A 21009-nucleotide genomic window follows, 5' to 3' on the forward strand; every position below is an offset into this window, starting at 1 on the left:
TATCTGTATGTCCCTTCTGTGTTTCCTTAGTTGTGCTGGCTACATTAACGTTAGCTAATGGCTTGTAGCTGTTAGCCACCAGCTAAAGTGGTCCAGGAGTCAAATTTAGAGTGAAAACTGCCCATTTTGTCTCCGAACAAGCAACGTAAGCTTTGTATACTTTAGTTTACCAACCCAATGTTAATGTTGTCTGTGTGTGTCAGTGTGAATTAGCTGTCTTACCCGATATCACATTGCTAGCTAACGTGTATTTGTGTGTGCATTAACGTTACATGTATTCCAAAACTAGCCATGCTATGAACGACGCTGCACTTTAGCTTTTGCAAATATAACGTTATATATATTTTTTAGGGTATCTATTGATAAGTTATTGGCTCCAAAGCCTTCAACGTCGGGGCTAAGATTATATATCTGTAAAGTCGATAAACTGACTGTTTTAACGTTTTGATCTGTCAAATCCGTATTATTTCCTTATTTAATAGTTTATTGGTTTGATCAATTAAATTGCTGAATGCAGTTCAGCCTGAATTACGTTACACATGAACTGAATTTCTTAGTTCCTGTGTAACGTAATTCAGGCTGGTTCTTCGACTTGTTGAAACTAATAACTGCTACTATTCATTCTTTTCAGCACTTAATAATTGTATGATTTATACATGAACAATTATTTATTCCAGAAAATGTTGGATTATACTTTTTGGAACATATTATTTTGTCCAAGGAGGTGCCGAGTTTCAATTTCAAGCGATGTAAAATAAACAAACACAGCAAAGCCTCACATTTGAGAAGCTGTAAACAGAAAATGTCAGGCATTTCTTACTTGTTTATACGTATTTATTTAATGTTGTTTGACTAATCGGCACTAACCTCAGTGGCAGCTAGTAGTTTATGTTCTGTGTTGATTTTGTTGAATTATAAATAATAGTCCAGATGGAAAAACTACACGAGCGCACCTTGTAGAACTAATATTGTTGATGACAATCTATATGTCTTCCCAGGTTGGAGAATATGGTTTTGAATCTCTGTCTGCCGGCCTTTCATACGACAGTTGAATGCAACAAGGTAACTTATTGTCCTTGTATCTTCCTCGGGGTACTTGTTGCCTTTTTTGGGGGGGACCTTTGCGCGTGGATTGTAGAGGGTCCTCCGGCAACCGCAGGGTTGTAAGTGTTCCTAAGACCCCTCACACAGAACGTCTCCCCGACGTCTCATGGCAGCCCACTGATCCCAAAAAGGGAAATTATAAATATCCTCATTGTAGTACTGACAAAGGATTTTGTTTTATATTTATGGTCATTATTATCAAGCCAAGATCTTCTTAATTTCCAGAGTTTTGATCAATTTGCTAAAAAATGACAAGTGAATTTAAGTTAGGAGGTTTGGATGAGACACCAAAGTAGGGTTTACATTTTGTAGTGACTTGCCGGTGCCTTTCTCCTTTAACGTGTTGATTGTAGTACATACATTTTAGTTAATACATACATGTTATGCTTTCCTGTCAGTTTGTCCAATACGTGACAAAGACTTAAAAGGAAGAATCAACAAAGTTAAGCAAAAAATAGCTAGTGATGGAGTGGTTGTTCATACTGTAGACGGGAAAATAAAGAAGCAGACGGACAAAGCGCTGCGTGGGAGACTGAATCCCAGCTGACCTTGCTATGTTCTTTTTACAATGACAATCATTTCTCCTCACTAGAGAGGACGGATGTTCATGGATATTTTAATTCGTACCGTCCCTTTTTTCCACATTGTCTTTATATTGTCACCTCCCCTCCATGTATTACAACAGCAAAATTACTTATTTTTGCAGCTTTGTGCAGATGGCTATGATGTCACAAACCTTTTGTCAGCCGACCCTACTCTGCGGAGGCGGGGCTTCAAGCTGGAGTACTTCCTACGTCCACCTGTACAGGTACGATGGCGATGACGCTGGATCTCTAGCTGCACTACTAATATATTAATCGCCTTCGTGAATGATTCTTTTCAGGTGACGTTGAAGTTCGGCTTCCAGGTGGAGCTGTGCAGGGTGGATGTGGAGCTGTGGTCCTGGGGCATGGACCGAGGGCAAGTTTGCAAGAGGCTGGAGATCAGCACCAGCTCTGATACGTTACCCACCCAGAACTCTGACCAAGGCCACAAAGGTCATCACAAGAAACAAATGAATGTAAAGGACCAGAAACCAAGCAGACAACACGAGCATGCGGTTAAATACGGCCAGAGTAATGGCCAGCAGTGGAGACTTCGGGCTCAACAGTGGGGGGGGGAGGCCCCGGGCGAGCCTCCACGAGGGGGCCATGCCTTCAAATCAAACACGGAACCCAGTGATCCTGAGCCAGACTTCAAACTGGTCGGTCGGTGCGAACTCACCGAGGAGACCCATGTCTGTTTCACGCGTCCAAATTTCACTCCCCGGCCCCCGTTTGTCTCCCCTCCGCCGCCGCGACCTTCGACCTCTCGTAAAGAGGAGCTGTGGAGTCGGGGACTGCAGTCGTTGGGCGCAGTGACGCAACTCTGCGTGACCTTGCCGTTCGGCGGCTCGGCGTCGGCTCTCGGCCTCAAGGCTTTGGCCGTGTGGGGACAACCGGCTCGCTGCTGCCCTGCAGAAGAAGTGGACAGGATCCAAAGAGACCACGCAGCCAGCGAAAGACGCGTCCCCAGGCCGGTGTTTTTTACCCCTTCTGGCAGCAGGGATAAACCAACGCCGCAAGCAGCTACGTCCCAAAGGTATCCGTTTATGATGCAGAAAAATAATGGTCACATCTTGCACAGTCGCCAATGACCTGTTGGGGTTTTCTTCTGCCTCCAGCAGTCTTTCCATCCCAGAAGACTTCCTGGACCAGATAACCCAGGAGGTGATGCTGCTGCCCATGCTGCTGCCCAGCGGCGTGTCAGTGGACCGCACCACGCTGGAGGAGCACCAGAAGAGCGAAGCCACCTGGGGACGAGCACCCAACGATCCCTTCACAGGCGTCCCGTTCACTTCCACCTCCCAGCCCCTCCCTAACCCCCAACTGAAGAGCCGCATCGACCGCTTCATGCTGCAGAAAGGGACGATGAGGAGGGACGGGGCGGTGGGACGGCAAGGGGAGGGAGAAAATCCCCAGGCCTCAAGACTTGTAGCCTCCAAGGTTGACGGACAGGCCCGGTACTCGCCCTGTCTCAGGGAAAGCTCGATGGACAACGCCGCTATTCAATATAATGCTGCCGCCCGGAGCGCAAGCAGGACATTGTTATCCGATAACGGGAGTCACACATTTGCCCCCCAACCTCTTACCATAGATGGTAAATCAGAGTCGGGGAGAAGAAGGAAACGAGAGTTGAGTGGACTTTGCAACAAATCATCTGAAGATTCGACAGCTGAGACGCAACGACTACCTCAAACAAAAAGACAGAGAAATGATGGCGTTTTAGGTTGGTATAACTTGCTCTTTAAAATTCAGATTTGAACCCCCCCCCCCCCCCCCCCATATCCCCTGCTGACCTTTATTTTGTGTCGACCTTTTACTCTCTCTCTCGCCATGCAGCTTTACTCCCGAGCGGCAGCTCTCATGAGCAGCGTTTGTCCGCCAGTCTAGACGAGGCCCTCCTCTCCGCCCTGCAGGGCCGACCCTCCTTCACCTCAAACGTGTGTCAGCAGGGACGAGTCTGTCCTGAACCAGAACCACTGAACACTCCACAGCAACGTCCGACTGCAGGCATTCCTAGCACGCCAACAGGTAGGCCTTAGAAACGTTCTGTTTGGAGCACTCCAACAAAACACACTACCCTGTGTGCTGGGCGGTATGCCGGTTCAAACGGTACACCAGTATAAGCTTTTCCCTACGGTATGAAGTTCTCACGCATCATTCATACCGGTGTTACGCCGTAACAACTGAATTTATTTTTACTCGTCATCGTGGAGCACGCAGCGGTCGGAGCTACTTCTTTTATGTGTGTTGAGATTGAGTCGTGGTTATAACTTTATAGCAACAATGAAAAACACCACAAAACAACAGCTCGTGACACATAAACAATTTGTAATACTAATTGTAGATTTATAATAGTGACCCCACCGAACTGCATGCTGGGTACAGCTCACAACAAGAAGTAACTTGCTACATGAAAACACGGAAAAGATACAGGAGGAACAAGGAGAGACCAGAGATGCACCAACAGAACTTGTCATCAAGAGAGGAGGCGCTCGCAAGGCTTAGAAAAGCGTCTTAACGGCAAAATCAAAAGGGGGAAGAAAAGACTCAAATTAATGACAGTATAGACCTTTTGACATGTTTCTCTGAGTTTCACCAATACGAACCCATCACCCCTTCTTTAATTCATCTTCTCTCACATTGCTCGGCAGGCGAGCAGACGTGCTCGGCGTGCTCCTGCTCGGTGTCGGTCTTCTCTAAATCTGCATCAGCCATCTACCGCCTGAGCTGCGGCCACTTGCTCTGCCGTACCTGCGTGCGGGCGGAATCCCAACCACTGAACTCCGTCGCCACGTCAACATCGGGCCGCATCGCCTGCCTCGCCTGCCGGAGCCTGAGCGCACGCAGTGATGTCGTACGAGTGCATCACTGACTGCTTCTCACAGAGGAGTGGGACTGTATGTTTCACACCTGATCACATGATGACGTCCGAAATAAATGGTGATTTGTCTAACAAACAATTTCCATGAAACTTCATTCCTCTCTTCTGACTTTTTTTGGAATTATTTCTATATAATATATGTTTATATAACATATGTTTATGAACTTAAACACTGGCCGTGGGTAATATTTTCTTGGATTGGCGACGTCGAAAATTGAATGTTTTCTATGTCCTCCGATGTAGAAAGAAAATTGGTAAAAGCAAAGTACTTAACAAGAGTCTTGCGTAAGAGAACGTTGAAAATAAAGGTCTTGTTTGCTTCTGTTCCACCTCGGCTTTCTCCTTTTCATGGAGCGATGAATCGTATATAGCCGCAGCCTTGGAGCTGCGATCTTTGCAGACACCCTGGCTGAGTACACGTGTTGCGTGTAGAGAAAAGGTTGCTGGACGGAAGCATCAAGAGGCCCGAGGAATGAAAGTGGATTTCGAGCGGACCCAAGGCTGCGTGACCGTGAAGGAGAAATGTGAAGAAGGCACAATGGTGCTCGGCCGTCCGCTCCTCCCTCCGTTCACCACGTTGCATGTCCTGCACTCACACGTCTACGGTTTGTCCTCAGACAGCAGATGCTGGAAGAGGGAAAAAAAGCGCCAACAAGGATTTCAATGGACTGATAATGTACATATATTTCAGTTAATTCAGGTAAAAAACTGCGTATTATTGTGTTTCTCTTGCAGTATGGGAAAGCTGCATTTCTTCAAAGTTTGTGTAGTTGTATTAAGTTTCAGACTAAATATAATTTATTTGATATATTTCTCCCTGTGCTCATATAAGGTGCCTTGTCGGGGGAATTTGTGCGCATGGTCCAGGTCTTCCTGTGCCCTCCTTGCCCTCTTTATCCTCTTCCACCCGACTTCATATTGGAATCACTCAATATTGAGTTTGCTATCGCAAGCGCAAAAAGGTTTGAGGGACCAAAGTCGGGGACAAAAAAAACTGTTTATTGGCATCTCAAACCGCACAAGTGTTGCGTTTCCATGACAACATTGAGCGTAACCAAGGTTGTGATCCTGCATCCGCTGAACGAGCAGATGTAAAGGCACATAAATGGTACTCCGATACCGTTTTTTAAAAACCTTTTATCCCACATTGTTCAGGGGCGCCTTCTGTATCCATCAGAAATCCTCCTCTAGCATTCACTTGTTAGTCAGCATGCAGTAAGACACAAAACGGAATAAGTTGCTATAAGTTCAAGAATACGTTTTTTAATGTTAACTGCAAAATGCTAATCTTGTTGTGCTCATCAGTAGTTTTTAAACATCAGGCGAATAATTTGTGTGACCTCGAGGTCGCAGCTTTCCACCTGAATCGTGCATGACCAACATGAAATGTACCAAATCAGCGCGCTTATTGCATTAGATGTAATTAGTCGTACACAAGCATAATTAATTCCTGTTATTATTTGTGCCGTTTCTAATGTGTGCCCTCTTGCCATGTCTGCCGGCGGGGCTGAAATTATTCAGACCAAAAGTTACTTGCAAATAAGTGTTGTGCGCTCGTGAATACAGAAGGAGGCATATCCGTTAGATGGCGAACATCTGATGCACAGCCATGTGCGCTGCGACCTCTCGCGCGCGCGGCCACGCACGCATGTGGCCTTCGGATGCGCGTGCACGCGGACGGCGGAACGACACTGACGTCAGATCGGAGTGTCAGTCGCTTTTGTCGGGTCGTGTCCATCTGCTTATAAGTGAGGAGTGTTGCCGGGACAGCGGACACACACACACGCATCCACCCAGGCGGAGACAACCTTACCGGAGCGACCATCCCCAAACCAGCCGCGATGCCTCACTCCTCGTTCCCCCTGTGCGTCCTGGGACTCCTCGCCATCTCATCCGCCTGTTACATCCAGAACTGCCCCCGTGGAGGGAAACGAGCGCTCCCCGAGACCGGGATCAGACAGGTGAGGGCGGTTACGAGTTTCTGCCTCCTTCTTTGGCGTCTTCTTCTTGGACTTTTCGTTTATCGTTGTGGACATCTTAAATTGAAAATGTGTGTTTGTGGCATTTAGGTCACCGGGTGAAATAAGGAAAGTGCACAGTATAAATTGAAGAAGATTGTATGTATGCAAGAGCAATTGATTTAGAATTTCTTTTGATAAACGTGTTTGAATGAGGGTTCATATGAGAGAAACATTGGAATGGACCATCATAAAAGTAAATCACAAAAGCAATATTGAAGGTAAACAGAAAACTTTCAAGTTGTGTACAAATCTACTATTTTAAACACTATAATTTTTTTAACTTCAGTGAGATAAATGTGCAGCAGAAATCATGCAATCATTTCAGCTCTCTGCTAAAAATGACCATTTGCAATATTTTTACATGAGAAGGACAGTGAAAGTATCAACGGTCAGAATGGATATTAATGAAAATGACAATGCTCCAATTTAATGTTTAAATGACTCCAATTCTCCTCCAGTGCATGTCTTGTGGCCCCGGAGACCGGGGCCGCTGCTTTGGCCCCAGTATCTGCTGCGGGGAGGGCCTCGGCTGCCTGCTGGGCTCCTCGGAAATGGCTAACTGCGTGGAGGAGAACTACCTGCTCACCCCGTGCCAGGCGGGAGGGAGGCCCTGTGGATCTGACGGAGGCCACTGTGCCGCTTCCGGGCTCTGCTGTAACTCAGGTACAAATCCGCTGCGAAAGCGGATAAGTCCAGCATGGCGTGAATTATATTTGTGCCACAGCTTGAATGAAGTCCTATCTCCGTTCTCAGAGAGCTGTGCGGTGGACCCTGACTGTCTCGGTGAGACCGAGGCCTCCGATCCGGGCCGCGGCACAGCGGGGGCCTCGGCTGCAGAGTTGCTGCTGCGCATGCTGCACGTGGCCACCAGGGGGCAGGCGGAGCACTGATGCGCTCCCTGTGGAGGCCCCTCCGCCTTCCCTGGGCCCTTGCAACAGAAGATCATACCTCCCTGTTCCACCACAAGCCTTGAAATTTCAACCGTGAATCTATGTTATGCCCTCAAAAAAATGTGCTCTCTGAACCGCTGCTGCAATGATATGTGTGTGTCCGTAAAGTCAGCGAGAGCGAGGCCTGTCTTTTAATTCAGTAATTGGCTGTTTTCATCCACATCCTAATGGAGACGGAGAATGCTTATGAAAAGTAGATTTAATGTTCGCTGTGGAATGTATATACTAATGCACATAATGTAAACACAACTGTATTCTATACGAGAGACTGGAACACACGTCAGAGCTCCACTTAAAATATGAATTATAGTAGAAAACCCTGTAAATAAGTCAGAGATTTGAGATTACAGACATCCACGTAAAACAGCTGGATGTCGATTCTAAAGCAGTTCCTTCTTGTGTAGTTGACATTTAATGTACATTTAAAATAAGAGAAACAATACAGAATATATCAATACAAAAAACCCTCTGCTGTCTGTTTCCATTATTCCCAGGGTTTACATAATTACACCTCTAACTGACAACAATTATTGACTTTCCCGTCTGCTTTTGTATATGTGTGCATGTGTCAAAAAAATCAAGTTAAGCTGAGCTGATTTTTACAAGAAATGGAAAGCTACTTCTGATAAACCAGCAGATGTCATATGAAACTTCACATTTCTCGGTCGTGTGTCAACATGTTGGCTAAATGAATCTAGGAGGATTCTGATTGTCACATTTCTTTGTGCAATGATTGAAAGCTGTCGTGCCTGCTAGAATAACGTTTACGTGGACCTGTTTTGACTGATGCAATACCTGTGTGGCTTATTGGGAGGCCTTGATCTTCAGCTTCTCTTTTTTTTAAATCTTTTAAACCTCACTGATGCAGCGTATGACCCCCAGTTGCGTATGATGCGTATATAGATTTGCATGATTCAATGGTGCATTCAAATAGAAAATGTGTTGACTAAATTAGCCCAAGTATTGTAATGCACCATTTTGAGCCCTGAACTGACTTTTTCTTAGCTCAATTAATCTAATGTCCTGCTTCCTATTTCCTATTTGCGAAAAAACAGAGCAACTGATCAGATACTTTCATTTTTCAAGTTGCCATTGCATTTGATAATACAGTCAGTGCCACAGACCCCACTGGCTTCAAACAAGTCATCAAACAAATCCTCCAGATTTACAGGAAGAAAGAAAAATGTAGACAATGTGAACAAAAACAAAGTTACTCTAAGGATTTGTAGCCTTTCTGTGGAATCAGGTATGTATTGTTGCACGCTCAAAAAATGAAACGCAAACTAAACACTACTGTTGTTTTCCCACGGCTTCCCCAAACAACCACGTTGGGAGCCCGTCAGTAGCGCTGCCAGAAAAAGGTTCCTATAATTAACTGATGTTGTTTGCACTTGAATTGTGCAACGTGCATACCTGAGCCCAGCGAGAAAGTGACAGTTGGTGTGCACCGCCGAGCTGCGGTTTCACCCTGACATCTTGTCAACTGATTCATATGTCAACTAGGAGGCTTTAGTTATCAACACCTACAATGTTGAACAATGTCCGAGTTTCCTGCTCCTCGTCTGTGAGCCCTTCCCTTTACAGCGAGGTCAGAGGTCGCGGCCACTCACAAACGCATCAGACACACACTAATTTGTCCCAAGTCTTTCAAGGCTGTCCAAAGACAGTTGACCTGAGATAGGTTTCCATTCGACATTCATCCAGCGTCCGTTTGCTCTCAATTGTTTACACTACATATCCGACCTTTTCAGGACTCCGGGTGTGGCAGTAGCCGAGCATGCGTTCTAAATCAATCAATGTTCAAAGATGATGTCAAAAGAAGAGTAGCAATTAAACCTGCCGGGGCCTGTCGGAGAGCCCCGTGTGTGTGTGTGTTCAGTGACAGTACTTATAAAGCAAGCACGGACTGCATCTCATCATTTTCTGTCATCATGGAGCTGAAACTTCCACTTGTGTTATTCTGCCTCTGTGCTTTGGCCATTACTTCAACTGAAGGTAAGAAGGTGGCGATTTTAAAACCAAGACGGCAATCGTTTTATCCGTTTTTTTCTGAATTTAAATAAGTCAATGGTTTTTCTATACATGGGAGGACGTTGAGGTACGGTAAGATAAAACTGTAAAGGGTTATAAACAGTTATTGAGTTGCTTATATGTGTTGACATTAATGTGGAAAGTATAAATGTGCACGTGTTTACTGAACTCATCCATGCTGCTTTTCAGTTTTACAAACTTTATTTTAAATTTTCTTTGATAACTCTGTTGAAAACCAATCAAATTGAGACCCCAAATATCGTCTTGTGCCCTTGAGAAATCGGTAAACCGCTGGAATCGTTACGAGTAACAAGCAGGTCTTTTGTGGAGATTCAAGTTGCCAACGTGGCACTGAAACAAAGAAAACAAATTTGGTCCAAATTTTTACAGTGAATTACCATATTCTATATTATTTTCTTTTCACAATCCTCATAATGTATCTTTATCCCACATTGCAGCCGCCATCCCAAAGTGCTGCATCAGAACCAAAAACCACATCCCTCTCCAAATGCTATGGAAGGTCCAGCGGTGGTCCATGCAGAGCGGCGGCCGCGCCTGTGACATCTCTGCTCTGCTGTGAGTCCTGGATCAGCGATGAACAACATGATAAGTTGATGATTTTTTTCGCAGGAGTTATCATAAGAAAGTGTTTTCTTCCCTTTGTGGGTCCACAGGCTGCATGTGAAGGACATGAGGACGCCTGTATGTGCTCATCCCAAAGTGTTGGGAATCCTGAAGAAAGTGCGGCAGCAGACAATCAGGAACAAGCAGAAATGAGCTTTTTGAGACGTCGTCATTTTGGCTCCTTCTTTTAATTGATTATGATCATTGAAACCTTCTAGCGCTTTGATATTTGAATCATTATGCTCTATAATTCTACTCTGCTATATTTCTGAGGTTATAATTTGATTACATTTATCTAGTTACTTTTAAAAACAGGATTTTAACTACAAAAGCTCATAAAATGTGATGCAGTGTTGTGGATTACGCTACGCTACAGTATGTGAAGTGAACTTTAACATATAGTTGCTTTATTCTTCCTTACGGGTACTTTCACTCTGAGTATATTTCATTGCTAATACATTTATATATATATATATACATTGAGTTTTAATTGTTCTTCTAGTGTGTTAAATGTGACTTAATAAAAGGTGTTATTTTTCTTTGAGGCTATTCGTATTTGTGTCCGTGGTTGTAAAATTGATTTTCTTGCAATTGTCAAACTATGAATAGAAATATAAGTGATATATACAATGCACAGATGGACCCTTTATATATCCGGGCAATCACAAGTCATGTGTGTGCTCATAGCTCAAACAGACTTATTTGGTTTTACTCCAAAGCGATTGATGATCTTAGAAAACAGAGACACACCTGTAACTTCCGTTGTTGCTACTGGCTGCTTTTTTAATGCACTTTTTACGTCTTTAGAGGAAAACCAGCATGAAAAGTAAATCATCAGAATGCTGATGCTGCGTTTAGTATTCTGCAGCACGTCCAAAGCACAATAGTGAGGGATTCATTTTTTGCATCAATTTGAAAACAACAAAAAAAGGGACTAGAAAAATAACTGGTGTGGCAGCGGCTTAGCGTACGACACATTTCAGGCTTGGCAATTTGACCCCAGGCAACATCTCACGCAGCTGTTGTACCGTGCAGCGTTCCAGGCGTCTAACAGTTTAGTAAATCATTTTGTCAGTCCTACTTCAGGCACCTTTATGCGATGCATCCGTGTCCGTTTGCACTGAGAAAGTAGAGAGTAATGCAAGTTGTGGGAAGATATGCTGATGACGTTTATTCACAGTAACACAGGTGTCTATATTTAATTCATACCGGTAATCCGTTTTGGAGCCAAGTTCACAGGCCAGGATGATTGAAATGACTCATCCCTTTATAACGGCCAAAAAGGCCCTCAAGCTGATTGCATAAACCTCCCTTTTGTCTCACTCAGACTCGTATACAAGCAAACATTCTCATATGTGTCTACCCAAGTCAGAGCAGGTTTCTTCCATATTTCAACCTACTTCACCACTAAAAAGCTCTCATCTATTACCAAACCAGTACAAGTTGAATTTCCTTCATTGGATAAATTCAAATTATTCAAAAGCCAAGACATGCAAGACATTAGCAACTGTTTAAGATGATGGTTTTTGTTAGACACAAAAACATGTCACAGCTGTGCACCGCTGAACTCCTGCTGGCAGCACATCTGTGATGGTCTTCAAACTTTGATGCTCCAGCACTTAAAGTGTCAGGAAGGTTTAGATACGTCTCATCTTGCCTCAAAGGGGAAACATAAATAACAAAAAGATAATCTGCAAAAGATATTTTTGTGTTGATAAGACACACTAAAAAAAACAACAACTAAATTATCATTTGTAATTTCAATGTGTGGCTGAAAACAAGGAGTCAAATAAACACGTCCAAGCGAGCGAGAATATGATAACACAGACTTGCACAAACAATCAAAGTACTGGAGAGTAAAGCTGATGACGAAAGTTGTGCTTGTGAACGGAGGTGGTGTGATGCAACATTGCCTTCTAGTGGAGACACAAATATGGATTTAACCTGCAGTGTTATAAAGTGGAGCAAGAACCAGTAATGCACGTTGGCTGCTGAATCCTCTTGTTTGCCTCAGGGATTCTCTTCATGCAAAGTCTCCAATGTTTGTCTGGTACACATCAGGAAACTCCACGAGGCATGAATCATGATCAGCATCAATTAGCAAAGAGGCTGCTTTGCTACTTGTTACATTGTCACGTGCAGAGGATGCTTGAGAACAGAATGTCATATGAGCTGTTAATGTACTCGCTGTAGGTGCTTTTATTGTGAAGGAGGAGACGGAAGGAGGAGGGAGGAGGAAGTGAGTTTCGAAGTTAACATAAAGTTGTTGCCACCTTGGTGCAGAAGCGGAGCGGTGTTTGTTGTTTTATTAATATTGTGAAGTACAGGCGAACCATAAACCCTCGGCTGCATATATATCGCAGCTCTTAAACTTAGATATAAACTTAAAGACAAAAAAGTTAAAGACAATTAAAGACAAAGCACGCTTACTGGCCTGCAAAATCAACCAAAACCGGACAGACGTTTTTAATTGCAGACCAGACAACACGCCGGGACCAGAGCTAATAACTTATTAGAATAACGTTTGCACGTGAACACTAGTGAGCATCGAGGTTGATATCCGACGTCATGCACACATCTTTTTTTTTTCTTTACCTTTTCGTTTGTACAACCAGGAAGTAGTTGAGTCCTCCGCGCATGCGCAGTCGTGCAGTAGTGAAACGTCTCCCGACAGGTGTCTCCGCAACATTTGACGATGTCCTCCGACTCTTGTCCAGGAGCCGCTGAGCACTCCGGGCTGCTGAAGCTTTACTCCGCCATGTTCTACGCCGGCAGTTCGTTCGTCATCACGGTGGTGAATAAAACGGTGCTGACGAGCTTCAGGTAACGTGATGTGACGTCATCGGACGGGGGGCTTTGCGGCGTCACCGTACACTGTGTTATTGAAAGTAGCATTAGTGTGATGGGATGGAAATACTCATGTAAAGTCACGCATGGGCATCCTTCTTAAAGTATCTCAGGTAAACGTTGCCTCGCGGATGTGCACATTACGTCACTGGTATGAGATACATGTTAAAATAATATGGAAAGCTTAAAATGACAAATCAAATCATCAAGTCATTATTGGATCACACAAAGTCTGTTTGGTTTCTCAGATTTCCCTCCTACATGTGTCTGGGAATTGGCCAGGTAAGTTGTTCAGATATTGATGTTTCTTTATGTGTGTGTCACACACGTACACACGCACACGCACACACACACACACACACACACACACACACACACACACACACACACACTTCACTGTAACTTTGGTGCTTTCAGATGCTCGCCACACTTGTTGTCCTTTATGCTGCCAAAATGAGCAAAAGAGTCCAATTTCAAGATTTTGATAGAAGTATTCCCTTTAAAGTAAGAAGTTCTTCATTTATTTAGAAAATATATCAAAATATCTTATAAAATAAAACCTTTCTTTAATTGCATTTAATTTGTTTATATTGCCCCCTTTATTTTCTACACAGATTTTCCCGCTTCCTTTGCTTTTTATTGGGAACCATATAACAGGACTGGCAAGCACCAAAAAACTCAGGTTCTAATAAAGTACTTTTACTCCTTAAGTCTGCCGATCCTTGTTTATGTGGCGTTCCTAAAAACATGTTGTTTTTTTACAGTTTACCCATGTTTACAGTACTTCGGAAATTCACCATTTTGATGACGATGACCTTGGAAGTATATATATTAAGGTAAGGCAAGTCTCAGCCGGTCTGAAAGTTCTGTAACAGGAAACCGGTGTTATCTACGATCAGTCGAATGAAACAAGATACGGGCTTTGGGAGTTATTACCTGAATGCTCCAGGCCTGTTTGTTTTTTTTTCTTCAGAAAAACATTCCCCAAACGCCTCGTGTACAGTGTTGTGACCGTAGTCCTCGGTGCCATGGTTGCTGCCTGGTATGAACTATTTAAATGTAAAAAAAAAGAAAAAAAAAAGAAAGGGGAATGCTTTGTGAACGTGAGAACAAACACATTTGCTCTTCCTCTCTCCTCTAGTTCAGACCTGGCCTTTGATCTGGAGGCCTACTCCTTCATCCTGCTCAATGACGCCTTCACCGCGGCGAGCGGCGTGTACACCAAGCAGAAGCTGGACACGGAGGTAACCTTCCCTGCGCGGTCCGTCCCAACGGAGACCAGAGACGCAGTGTAACTTACTCTTCGCTCTGTGTAGCCGTGGTTCGCTGCTTTATCTGATTTATTTTTTAACAGCAACACAGGATGTAGAAGATCGTGTTGCTGGGTAGTTCAGCTACAACAGGAGGAAGAAAGTTAAACTTGTTTTTCTAGTTAGGATCATTGATTATGTTTCTATTCTATTTTACATCCAAGATCTTTTCTGGGACATAATGGGTCTGGACGCTCGTGTGTCCTACATTTATAACAACCAAAGTTCAGGCTTTGGTTTGGTGAAAGTAAACCGCATTTAGAACGCACAGATCACATGAACGCCCAGATTTTTGATGCAATAACATCAAATTATTTTGCTTGTACAAGTAGAATCTGATTTATTATTCTATTAATATTGTGATATTCAACACGCAGTAAAAGTAACTGCCGTTTGTTACCCAGTGAAGTGTCTAATATATTCCTTTTTGTGTTTTGTTAAGGGCCTCGGGAAGTATGGTGTCTTATTTTACAATGCACTAATCATTGTCATCCCCACCTTCTTGGCAAGTGCTTTAACTGGAGATCTACAGCAGGTAGAGGCGGTTGCTCTGATCCAGCACGTCATCTCTGGGTATTTGTTCCCAAAACGCTCTGCTTTTTCCTGCCTGACCGACTTCTGTCTTTTGGTCCACAGGCGGTCACATTTCAGGACTGGGTTGAGGTCACTTTTATTTTTTGCTTCCTCATGTCCTGCTTCATGGGGTATGTCAGTTACTGTCACATGTTTGTGAGGAACCCGCACTTCCATAGCTGTCACGTTGCTGTTTAACCAGACTGTTTTGTTTTCCAGGTTCGTGCTGATGTATTCCATAGTCCTGTGCAGCTACTATAACTCTGCACTCACTACAACAGTAGTGGGGGCAATAAAGGTATGAACACGGCCATTAAAGTACCACTATGGGACTAGAAAGCACCGGCACGGCATATCTCTGCCGACCCCTCCTGCAACTGTTAGTTCATTGCGTGTCCCTGAGAAAGACACCCGACCCCCTAACTGCTCCCCGGCTACACACTGCTCCCACTGTGTGGGAAGGATTAAAAGGCCATGTAATGTGATCGACCATGCTTATACCTGTATGTGCATCTGGATTCCACATAGTCGTAGTGCCATGTGTCTCCCTGGTGTCCACTTTCTGCCAACAAGATAATCCCTAACCTGCATAATCGTTGTTTTGTTCGAAGAATGTTGCAGTAGCGTACATCGGCATCTTCGTGGGTGGAGACTACCTGTTCTCTTGGACCAACTTCCTAGGCCTCAGCATTTGGTAAGTAGCTTTGGCTATTTCCAAGCCACAGCAAAGCATCTACGAAGTGCTGTGAAGTTCATGGTCTCGCTGGTGCTGCCTCGGTCACAGCCGAGCGTTCGCATCCACTGTTTCCCACGGCCTCACAATTCACTGCTTCCGTCGTTTGCAGCATGTCAGGTGGGCTCATGTACTCGTATCTCACCTTCATCGACAAGCCGCCTGGAAGCAACGCAGGAGGATCCCCACAGCTGAAGATTCAGACGTAGAAGCTTCTACGGGGACGTTCTCTGCAAACTAAACGGGCGGCGTTTTAGCTCTCGCCGTCGGGTGGCATCGATGCTCCATATTGGAGCGTGGTTTTACACTTTTATTTCTAAGATCGGTGGACTGCACTCGTACAGCGCTGCTGTTGTCTGCCGCTTGCTACACGTCATTTGCCATGCTGATTACCCCGATTGAAGGCCGTCCCCGCGCTTTGCCTGTCCAAGTGCATACGTTTGTTTAAAATCAAGGAAGTGATTTACAAAAAAAGAAAAAGAAAAGAATTGTCATTGATGCAATAAAACTTTCATTTCAATTTTAAACAGTGACTGAATAACTTCAGAAGACGTTGAATGTTATGAGTCAGGATGGGTGAATGTTTATTGAAAACCAACAATTGTATAACAGTGTTGACAGCCGCTCAGAGAGATCTTACCTATTAACATGTGTAATTAAATGTCTACCAAGCAAGCAGGGTCACTCTACATATGTCAAAAACATGACAACTGTTGGGGGCTGTTAGCGGAGGGGAAAACTGAAAACTAAAATTGAACCTCAGAGCTCTCCTGTAAATTGTGCACACTCGATATTCTAACATAATGTGAATATATATTTATATATTAAATGCCATAATCTTCTCAAACCACAAAACTACAGGTTAGAAATGCTCAAAAATATACTATAATTGGGTAAAAAATAAATCATTTGGCGTCTTGATTATCCACATTTCTCTTGCTTTCCAGTTTCACCGTAAATCCATGCGAGTCAAATGTCAAAGGGCCAGAGTGACCGGGATGTGATGAGAGGCTTCTTACAGTGTTGAAAGATGTAGTGTTGCTCTAAAAAAAAAAAAATGAACAAAGAATAGAAAATCACCCTGCGCTAAAAACAACCAATACAACCAATTTACTCCTCAGTGCATTGCAAGCTTAATCCAGGATCTACGGGTGTAAGTGCTAAATAAACGGGTTGTCTAAATGCATGTGATTTTTTTGTTGTTGCCAAAACACTCTCAGGGCTCTCAAAGACCAACAAAAATGTTAGGAATAAAGACATAAAATAAGTAGATAAATATAATTTAAGGTTTTAAAACTGGATGACAGGGATCTTCCACACTCTGGTATCGCAACGGGTCTCACATCTTTTAATATAAAAGGTGGTTAACGTCATCCGCTATAAACTTTCCATCCTTTTTTTACCAGCGATTTTGGTACATAGATGGAAAACAGCTGTTAAGACGGAATCAAAGGGACTGTAGGCATTTGAGTTTGGATTACTGCCCTAAATCTGTAAGATATTACAGCTGAACTTTCCCTCTGCGCCACTGGCACGGCACTGTCATACAGATGCCGTTGTGTGAACATCATGATTAAAGTGGTGAAGCCGTCACGGGTTTTGGATTATCTCGGTAGCTTCTGCTTCGCCGGCCCTCTGGATTAGGCTTGCAATGATCACCTCTCATTCACACGTAAAAAAAAGAAAAAGCACACGCCGCAACAATCGGGCTCACCGGGCTCTCGTCTCCCTTCAATCCACCTCGGCTTAAAAAAGGTTCCTCTCAGTCCATTCCGTCCGCCACGGTGGCGGCAGTGCAGTTTCCCCGTCAGCGCCGCAGATGAAACCCGGGAGCAACATGAGAGGCCGTCTGGACAGCCGGAATGCCACTTTAACATTTCCTATGTTTGACCACACGCTGCAGCACCCTCCCCATCAGAGCCCAGTCCATATACACGTCAGTCGTACACTCTGTTACACTCAACACAAACTTGTTACCCATCAAAGTGCAAACACAACAGATTAAAACATAATCGGTACTCTCTCTTTGCCTTTAGAAGACATTCGAATAAAAAAAAGACATTCTTCATATAGTCAAATCTACAATTATAGCAGCCTAATAAAAGGATAAAATGGAAGCTGAATAAGGTGCTTTAGCTTGTGCCTTCCTGGTGCCGTGGGAGGGGGGGGCGCGGGTTGGGTGGACGATGAGGTTGTGCAGAACACGGATCTCAGGCCAATTCAGCGCGCTCTCAAAAGTCTGATTTCACAACTCGGTGGTAGAAAACTAAACTAGTCATGAATCTGCGTCGATGAACACTTTCTAGCTACAGCACATACTGCAGGAAGGCGAGGCCGGGCGGCCGTTCAGGGAGACAGGTTGTTTGCCAGCTCGATGAGCGCCAGAGCCCCGTGGAGACGCTCCCGCTGCTCCTGGAGGCGGCGCTTCGCGGCTCCTCCGTGGCCGCCCTTCTCCTCCTCCGCCTTCTCCTTGTCCTCCTCGTCGGACTGGAGGAACTCCATGGGATCCTGCTGCTCCTGGTCCTCGGCCCGGGCCTTCATCTTGGGGGCGGGGGTGGGCGTGGTGGGCGCGCGCTGCTCACGGGTCTGCCAGTACCTGCGAGGGCCGACGGCAGTGCGTGAACATGAGGAATGCACATGACGAGTTCTCCTCCTCACGCTTTATACACACACGACAACTCGTCTCGGCACATTCACTCACTTTGCCAGCCACTCGGCCACAGCCTTGTTGTCCACGGACTGAGCCGTGCCCTGGCCCTCCTTCGGCTCCTCTCTCTTCAGCCGGGAGAACGGGTGCTTGGCACAGTGGCGGTTGGCGTGGGTGAACCGATTACCACATCCTGCGGGAGGAGGATGGAGGTGGGGGGGGGGGGGGGGCAGGTATGAATAAAATGCAGTGAGGCCATGTTATTTCTGTGATTTTAGAACGCCTGAGAAACAGCTGTAATTCTCACTGTTGTCTTTATTCACCCCCCCAATGTAACGCTGGCACACCAGTTATACGGAAGACAGTTATTGGGTACTTTCCAAACGCTTCAATTGACACTCAGCCGGCTAAAAGCTCCAGACTAACTGAGCCACGTTTTCGTGCCACTGGAAAGTACCGAAAAAAGTGTCTGAAAGTGAAACGGGTCACTAAACGATAACGTCGCTTCACTCCACGTACCTTTCTCGGAGCAGACAAAGGGCTTTTCCCCAGTGTGCAGCCGCTGGTGCGTCTTCAGCTGGCCACTCTGGACAAACGCCTTCCCACAATTGGGGTAGTCACACAGGTAGGGCCGCTCTCCTGTGGGGGGGGGGGCACTGTTCAGTATTGTCATCGTTTTACAGTTTATTCACTGCCACTAACATATTTACACACACTCGTGCTGCGGCATGTTGGGGTCACATCGGCACAGAATCAAGGCACACCTCCCTCCTCACCTGTGTGTGTCCTCTTGTGAGCCTGAAGCGACTTCTCTCTGGGAAACACCCGGTTGCAGATGTTGCAGCGAATTCGGCTGGACGAGGTCTCCCCCTCGTTTATGAGCTCCCGGACCGTGTCAGCCCGAGGACGTCCTCGCCGGATGCCGTCCTGACAAAGAGAATGCAAGTGTCACCCGGAAGCACTCAAATCCCATGGAACAGAAGCGGAGCATACAGAGAATATTGGCATACTTGTAGGATTTAATGGATCTACATGGGGGTACTTTAATCTTGCACATCAAGGTCACGCTACTTCATGCACATCTGCATTTGTTACGAAATGTTCGTTACTTCATGCACACGAAATGTTCACTACTTCATGAACATCTGCATTTGTTACGAAATTTTTTGTTCGAAAATGTTCAATAACGTTGTTGTTAGTTTAGCCAGCGACTGGTGTGCGCCTTTCATTCAGAATTTCCCATCGCGGAAGGACGCACGCTTTCCAATAATGAGACATTCACGTTCACATCCGGGTTACTTTTGGCGCGCGGCTAGACGTCATGTACGGGCAGCTCATACAGCAGCTGCTCCAGAACCCGGAAGTAACTGGGGTTTAAAAACCACCGTGTCGCGCCCTATTGCGCGGGCGATTTTTTTTTTTAAATGACTAAACTGTTCTGATCTTTAACGATTATTTGGAATAGTTTGTTTTCAGTTTTTTTTTGTTTTCAAAGATGGCAAAAACATCCCGCATGCGCGCTTTTCGCTGTTAATACGTGCAACACGATCCGCCATACGAACACGTTTTACCCGCACACGTTACGGTTACAGCAACCCGAACCTACCCTGATCTGGTCAGCCGTGGGATCCGCGTCCGCCTCCTGGGCCGTCTGGGTGCCGGTCGGCGACGAAGCCCCGCTCAACGAGCCCGGGCTGAGAGTCACATTGTGGGCGTTCTCCCCCCATTTCCACGGGTACACCATGAAGTCGCTGAAGCCGGGACTCGTCGGCGTCAGGGCCTCCGATTTCCTGGGCTTGATCGGCGTGGTCTTGATAACGGACACCAAAACTCTTTTGGGTGAATCGTTGCAGAAAATAACGTTCGGCTGCTTGTTGTCGGCCATCTTCTCAATCGATCCGCCAAAAAACTGTAAGAAGTCAATCTGATGGATGGTTTAAAAAAAACAGTAGAAGTCATAAATAGATCCGCTTTTCAGTCAGGCGTGAATACGACCTTCATTTCCAAGAAGGCTCGGATTGTTATTGTGCAGAAGTATCCGCGAGAGGTACAGTTCGACGTGAAGAAGGTGATAAGTTTCCTCCTCTTCGCAGCGGGTCGTCCGAACTGACCTGCGAGCGCCCACAGGAACCTTGTCCCGCGTTGCAAAATCGCGCCCGAGCAGTTGACTGACTAATCAGTGGCAGGGATCCGATCCCACGTGTCAGAAGCAACCAATGGCAACAGCCGCACGACTCCGCCCCGCAGTCCCACCAGCCAATGGGCAGGACGAAGAGCGGTCTGAACGCAGCAACTTATCGAGGCACTTCCATCCAATGAGGTTTAAACACTCGACGCGCGCTCTCGCAAACTGACATCCAGATTGGCCAATGATAACGCCCAGAGATCGCGGGCGGGCGCGGCTCAGCCAATGAGAGTAAAGGGCGGTTAATTTTTTTCATTGCTGAGGAGCAGATGGCTCTTTCCCGCGCCGAGCAGTCTGTTTATGTTATTACATTGCTAGTCAATTTAAAGGGAAAGGAAACGGTGGCCCAGAGGCGCCAACGTTACGTAGTCATTTAAGGGCGGACATGCATTGAACAAAGGATGTACTGTGTGCGCGAAAAAGAAATCGAAACTTATTTGAAAACGTGTTAGTGTTTAATTTTAGTAGAACGTTTCAATTTAACACTAACTTTTTCTCTCTTCCACAATATTACTAAAT

At 45.3% G+C, this 21009-nt stretch overlaps 5 protein-coding genes across 7 annotated transcripts; 4 read left to right on the forward strand and 1 right to left on the reverse strand.

Annotated features, from left to right (window-relative positions):
* Positions 1-7: 7 nt before the first annotated feature.
* Positions 8-4645, forward strand: ubox5 (U-box domain containing 5). Of its 2 annotated transcripts, none has more exons than XM_040195469.2 (7): positions 8-145; positions 999-1062; positions 1811-1912; positions 1988-2724; positions 2807-3411; positions 3525-3716; positions 4340-4645. In XM_040195469.2, exons 2-7 carry the CDS (start codon positions 1009-1011, stop codon positions 4558-4560), a joined length of 1911 nt encoding a protein of 636 aa, XP_040051403.2. In that variant the 5' UTR covers positions 8-145; positions 999-1008; the 3' UTR covers positions 4561-4645. The 2 variants fall into 2 exon arrangements, with proteins under 2 accessions (XP_040051403.2, XP_040051404.2); XM_040195470.2 differs by having other exon boundaries at positions 2810-3411.
* Positions 4646-5606: 961 nt separating this feature from the next.
* On the forward strand, positions 5607-8195 carry avp (arginine vasopressin). Its single transcript, XM_040195475.2, has 3 exons — positions 5607-6530; positions 7049-7253; positions 7344-8195. The coding sequence occupies exons 1-3, from the start codon at positions 6411-6413 to the stop codon at positions 7478-7480; spliced, it is 462 nt and encodes a 153-aa protein (XP_040051409.2). The 5' UTR covers positions 5607-6410; the 3' UTR covers positions 7481-8195.
* A 1182-nt stretch (positions 8196-9377) lies between these two features.
* ccl27a (chemokine (C-C motif) ligand 27a) lies at positions 9378-10739 on the forward strand. Its single transcript, XM_040195476.2, has 3 exons — positions 9378-9535; positions 10030-10147; positions 10246-10739. Exons 1-3 carry the CDS (start codon positions 9472-9474, stop codon positions 10346-10348), a joined length of 285 nt encoding a protein of 94 aa, XP_040051410.2. The 5' UTR covers positions 9378-9471; the 3' UTR covers positions 10349-10739.
* Positions 10740-12417: 1678 nt separating this feature from the next.
* slc35d2 (solute carrier family 35 member D2) lies at positions 12418-16185 on the forward strand. 2 transcript variants are annotated; one of them, XM_040195471.2, is made up of 12 exons: positions 12418-13018; positions 13291-13324; positions 13460-13546; positions 13657-13724; positions 13807-13878; positions 14016-14084; positions 14184-14286; positions 14795-14887; positions 14989-15056; positions 15145-15223; positions 15537-15619; positions 15771-16185. In XM_040195471.2, exons 1-12 carry the CDS (start codon positions 12891-12893, stop codon positions 15865-15867), a joined length of 981 nt encoding a protein of 326 aa, XP_040051405.1. In that variant the 5' UTR covers positions 12418-12890; the 3' UTR covers positions 15868-16185. The 2 variants fall into 2 exon arrangements, with proteins under 2 accessions (XP_040051405.1, XP_040051406.1); XM_040195472.2 differs by lacking the exon at positions 13460-13546 and having other exon boundaries at positions 12421-13018.
* Positions 16186-16218: 33 nt separating this feature from the next.
* On the reverse strand, positions 16219-20629 carry znf367 (zinc finger protein 367). The gene is made up of 5 exons (XM_040195473.2): positions 19912-20629; positions 19082-19232; positions 18825-18944; positions 18360-18498; positions 16219-18254 (listed from the first exon to the last, which is right to left on the reverse strand). Exons 1-5 carry the CDS (start codon positions 20188-20190, stop codon positions 18005-18007), a joined length of 939 nt encoding a protein of 312 aa, XP_040051407.2. The 5' UTR covers positions 20191-20629; the 3' UTR covers positions 16219-18004.
* Between the last annotated feature and the right edge of the window lie 380 nt (positions 20630-21009).

The sequence above is a fragment of the Gasterosteus aculeatus genome, chromosome 13, assembly GCF_964276395.1.
Source record: "Gasterosteus aculeatus chromosome 13, fGasAcu3.hap1.1, whole genome shotgun sequence".
Taxonomy (NCBI): Eukaryota; Metazoa; Chordata; class Actinopteri; order Perciformes; family Gasterosteidae; genus Gasterosteus; species Gasterosteus aculeatus.

Coding starts and splice junctions, on each gene's coding strand:
- znf367 (XM_040195473.2), bottom strand. CDS start 20,190: ATGGCCGACAACAAGCAGCCGAACGTTATTTTCTGCAACGATTCACCC. Junction 18,945..19,081: donor TCACAAGAGGACACACACAG/GTGAGGAGGGAG, acceptor CCCCCCCCACAG/GAGAGCGGCCCTACCTGTGT. Junction 18,255..18,359: donor GTGGCCGAGTGGCTGGCAAA/GTGAGTGAATGT, acceptor CGGCCCTCGCAG/GTACTGGCAGACCCGTGAGC.
- slc35d2 (XM_040195471.2), top strand. CDS start 12,891: ATGTCCTCCGACTCTTGTCCAGGAGCCGCTGAGCACTCCGGGCTGCTG. Junction 14,287..14,794: donor AGCAGAAGCTGGACACGGAG/GTAACCTTCCCT, acceptor TGTTTTGTTAAG/GGCCTCGGGAAGTATGGTGT. Junction 15,224..15,536: donor CAGTAGTGGGGGCAATAAAG/GTATGAACACGG, acceptor TTTTGTTCGAAG/AATGTTGCAGTAGCGTACAT.
- ubox5 (XM_040195469.2), top strand. CDS start 1,009: ATGGTTTTGAATCTCTGTCTGCCGGCCTTTCATACGACAGTTGAATGC. Junction 1,913..1,987: donor TCCTACGTCCACCTGTACAG/GTACGATGGCGA, acceptor GATTCTTTTCAG/GTGACGTTGAAGTTCGGCTT. Junction 2,725..2,806: donor CAAGCAGCTACGTCCCAAAG/GTATCCGTTTAT, acceptor TTCTGCCTCCAG/CAGTCTTTCCATCCCAGAAG.
- ccl27a (XM_040195476.2), top strand. CDS start 9,472: ATGGAGCTGAAACTTCCACTTGTGTTATTCTGCCTCTGTGCTTTGGCC. Junction 9,536..10,029: donor GGCCATTACTTCAACTGAAG/GTAAGAAGGTGG, acceptor CCCACATTGCAG/CCGCCATCCCAAAGTGCTGC. Junction 10,148..10,245: donor TGTGACATCTCTGCTCTGCT/GTGAGTCCTGGA, acceptor GTGGGTCCACAG/GCTGCATGTGAAGGACATGA.
- avp (XM_040195475.2), top strand. CDS start 6,411: ATGCCTCACTCCTCGTTCCCCCTGTGCGTCCTGGGACTCCTCGCCATC. Junction 6,531..7,048: donor CCGAGACCGGGATCAGACAG/GTGAGGGCGGTT, acceptor ATTCTCCTCCAG/TGCATGTCTTGTGGCCCCGG. Junction 7,254..7,343: donor CGGGCTCTGCTGTAACTCAG/GTACAAATCCGC, acceptor CTCCGTTCTCAG/AGAGCTGTGCGGTGGACCCT.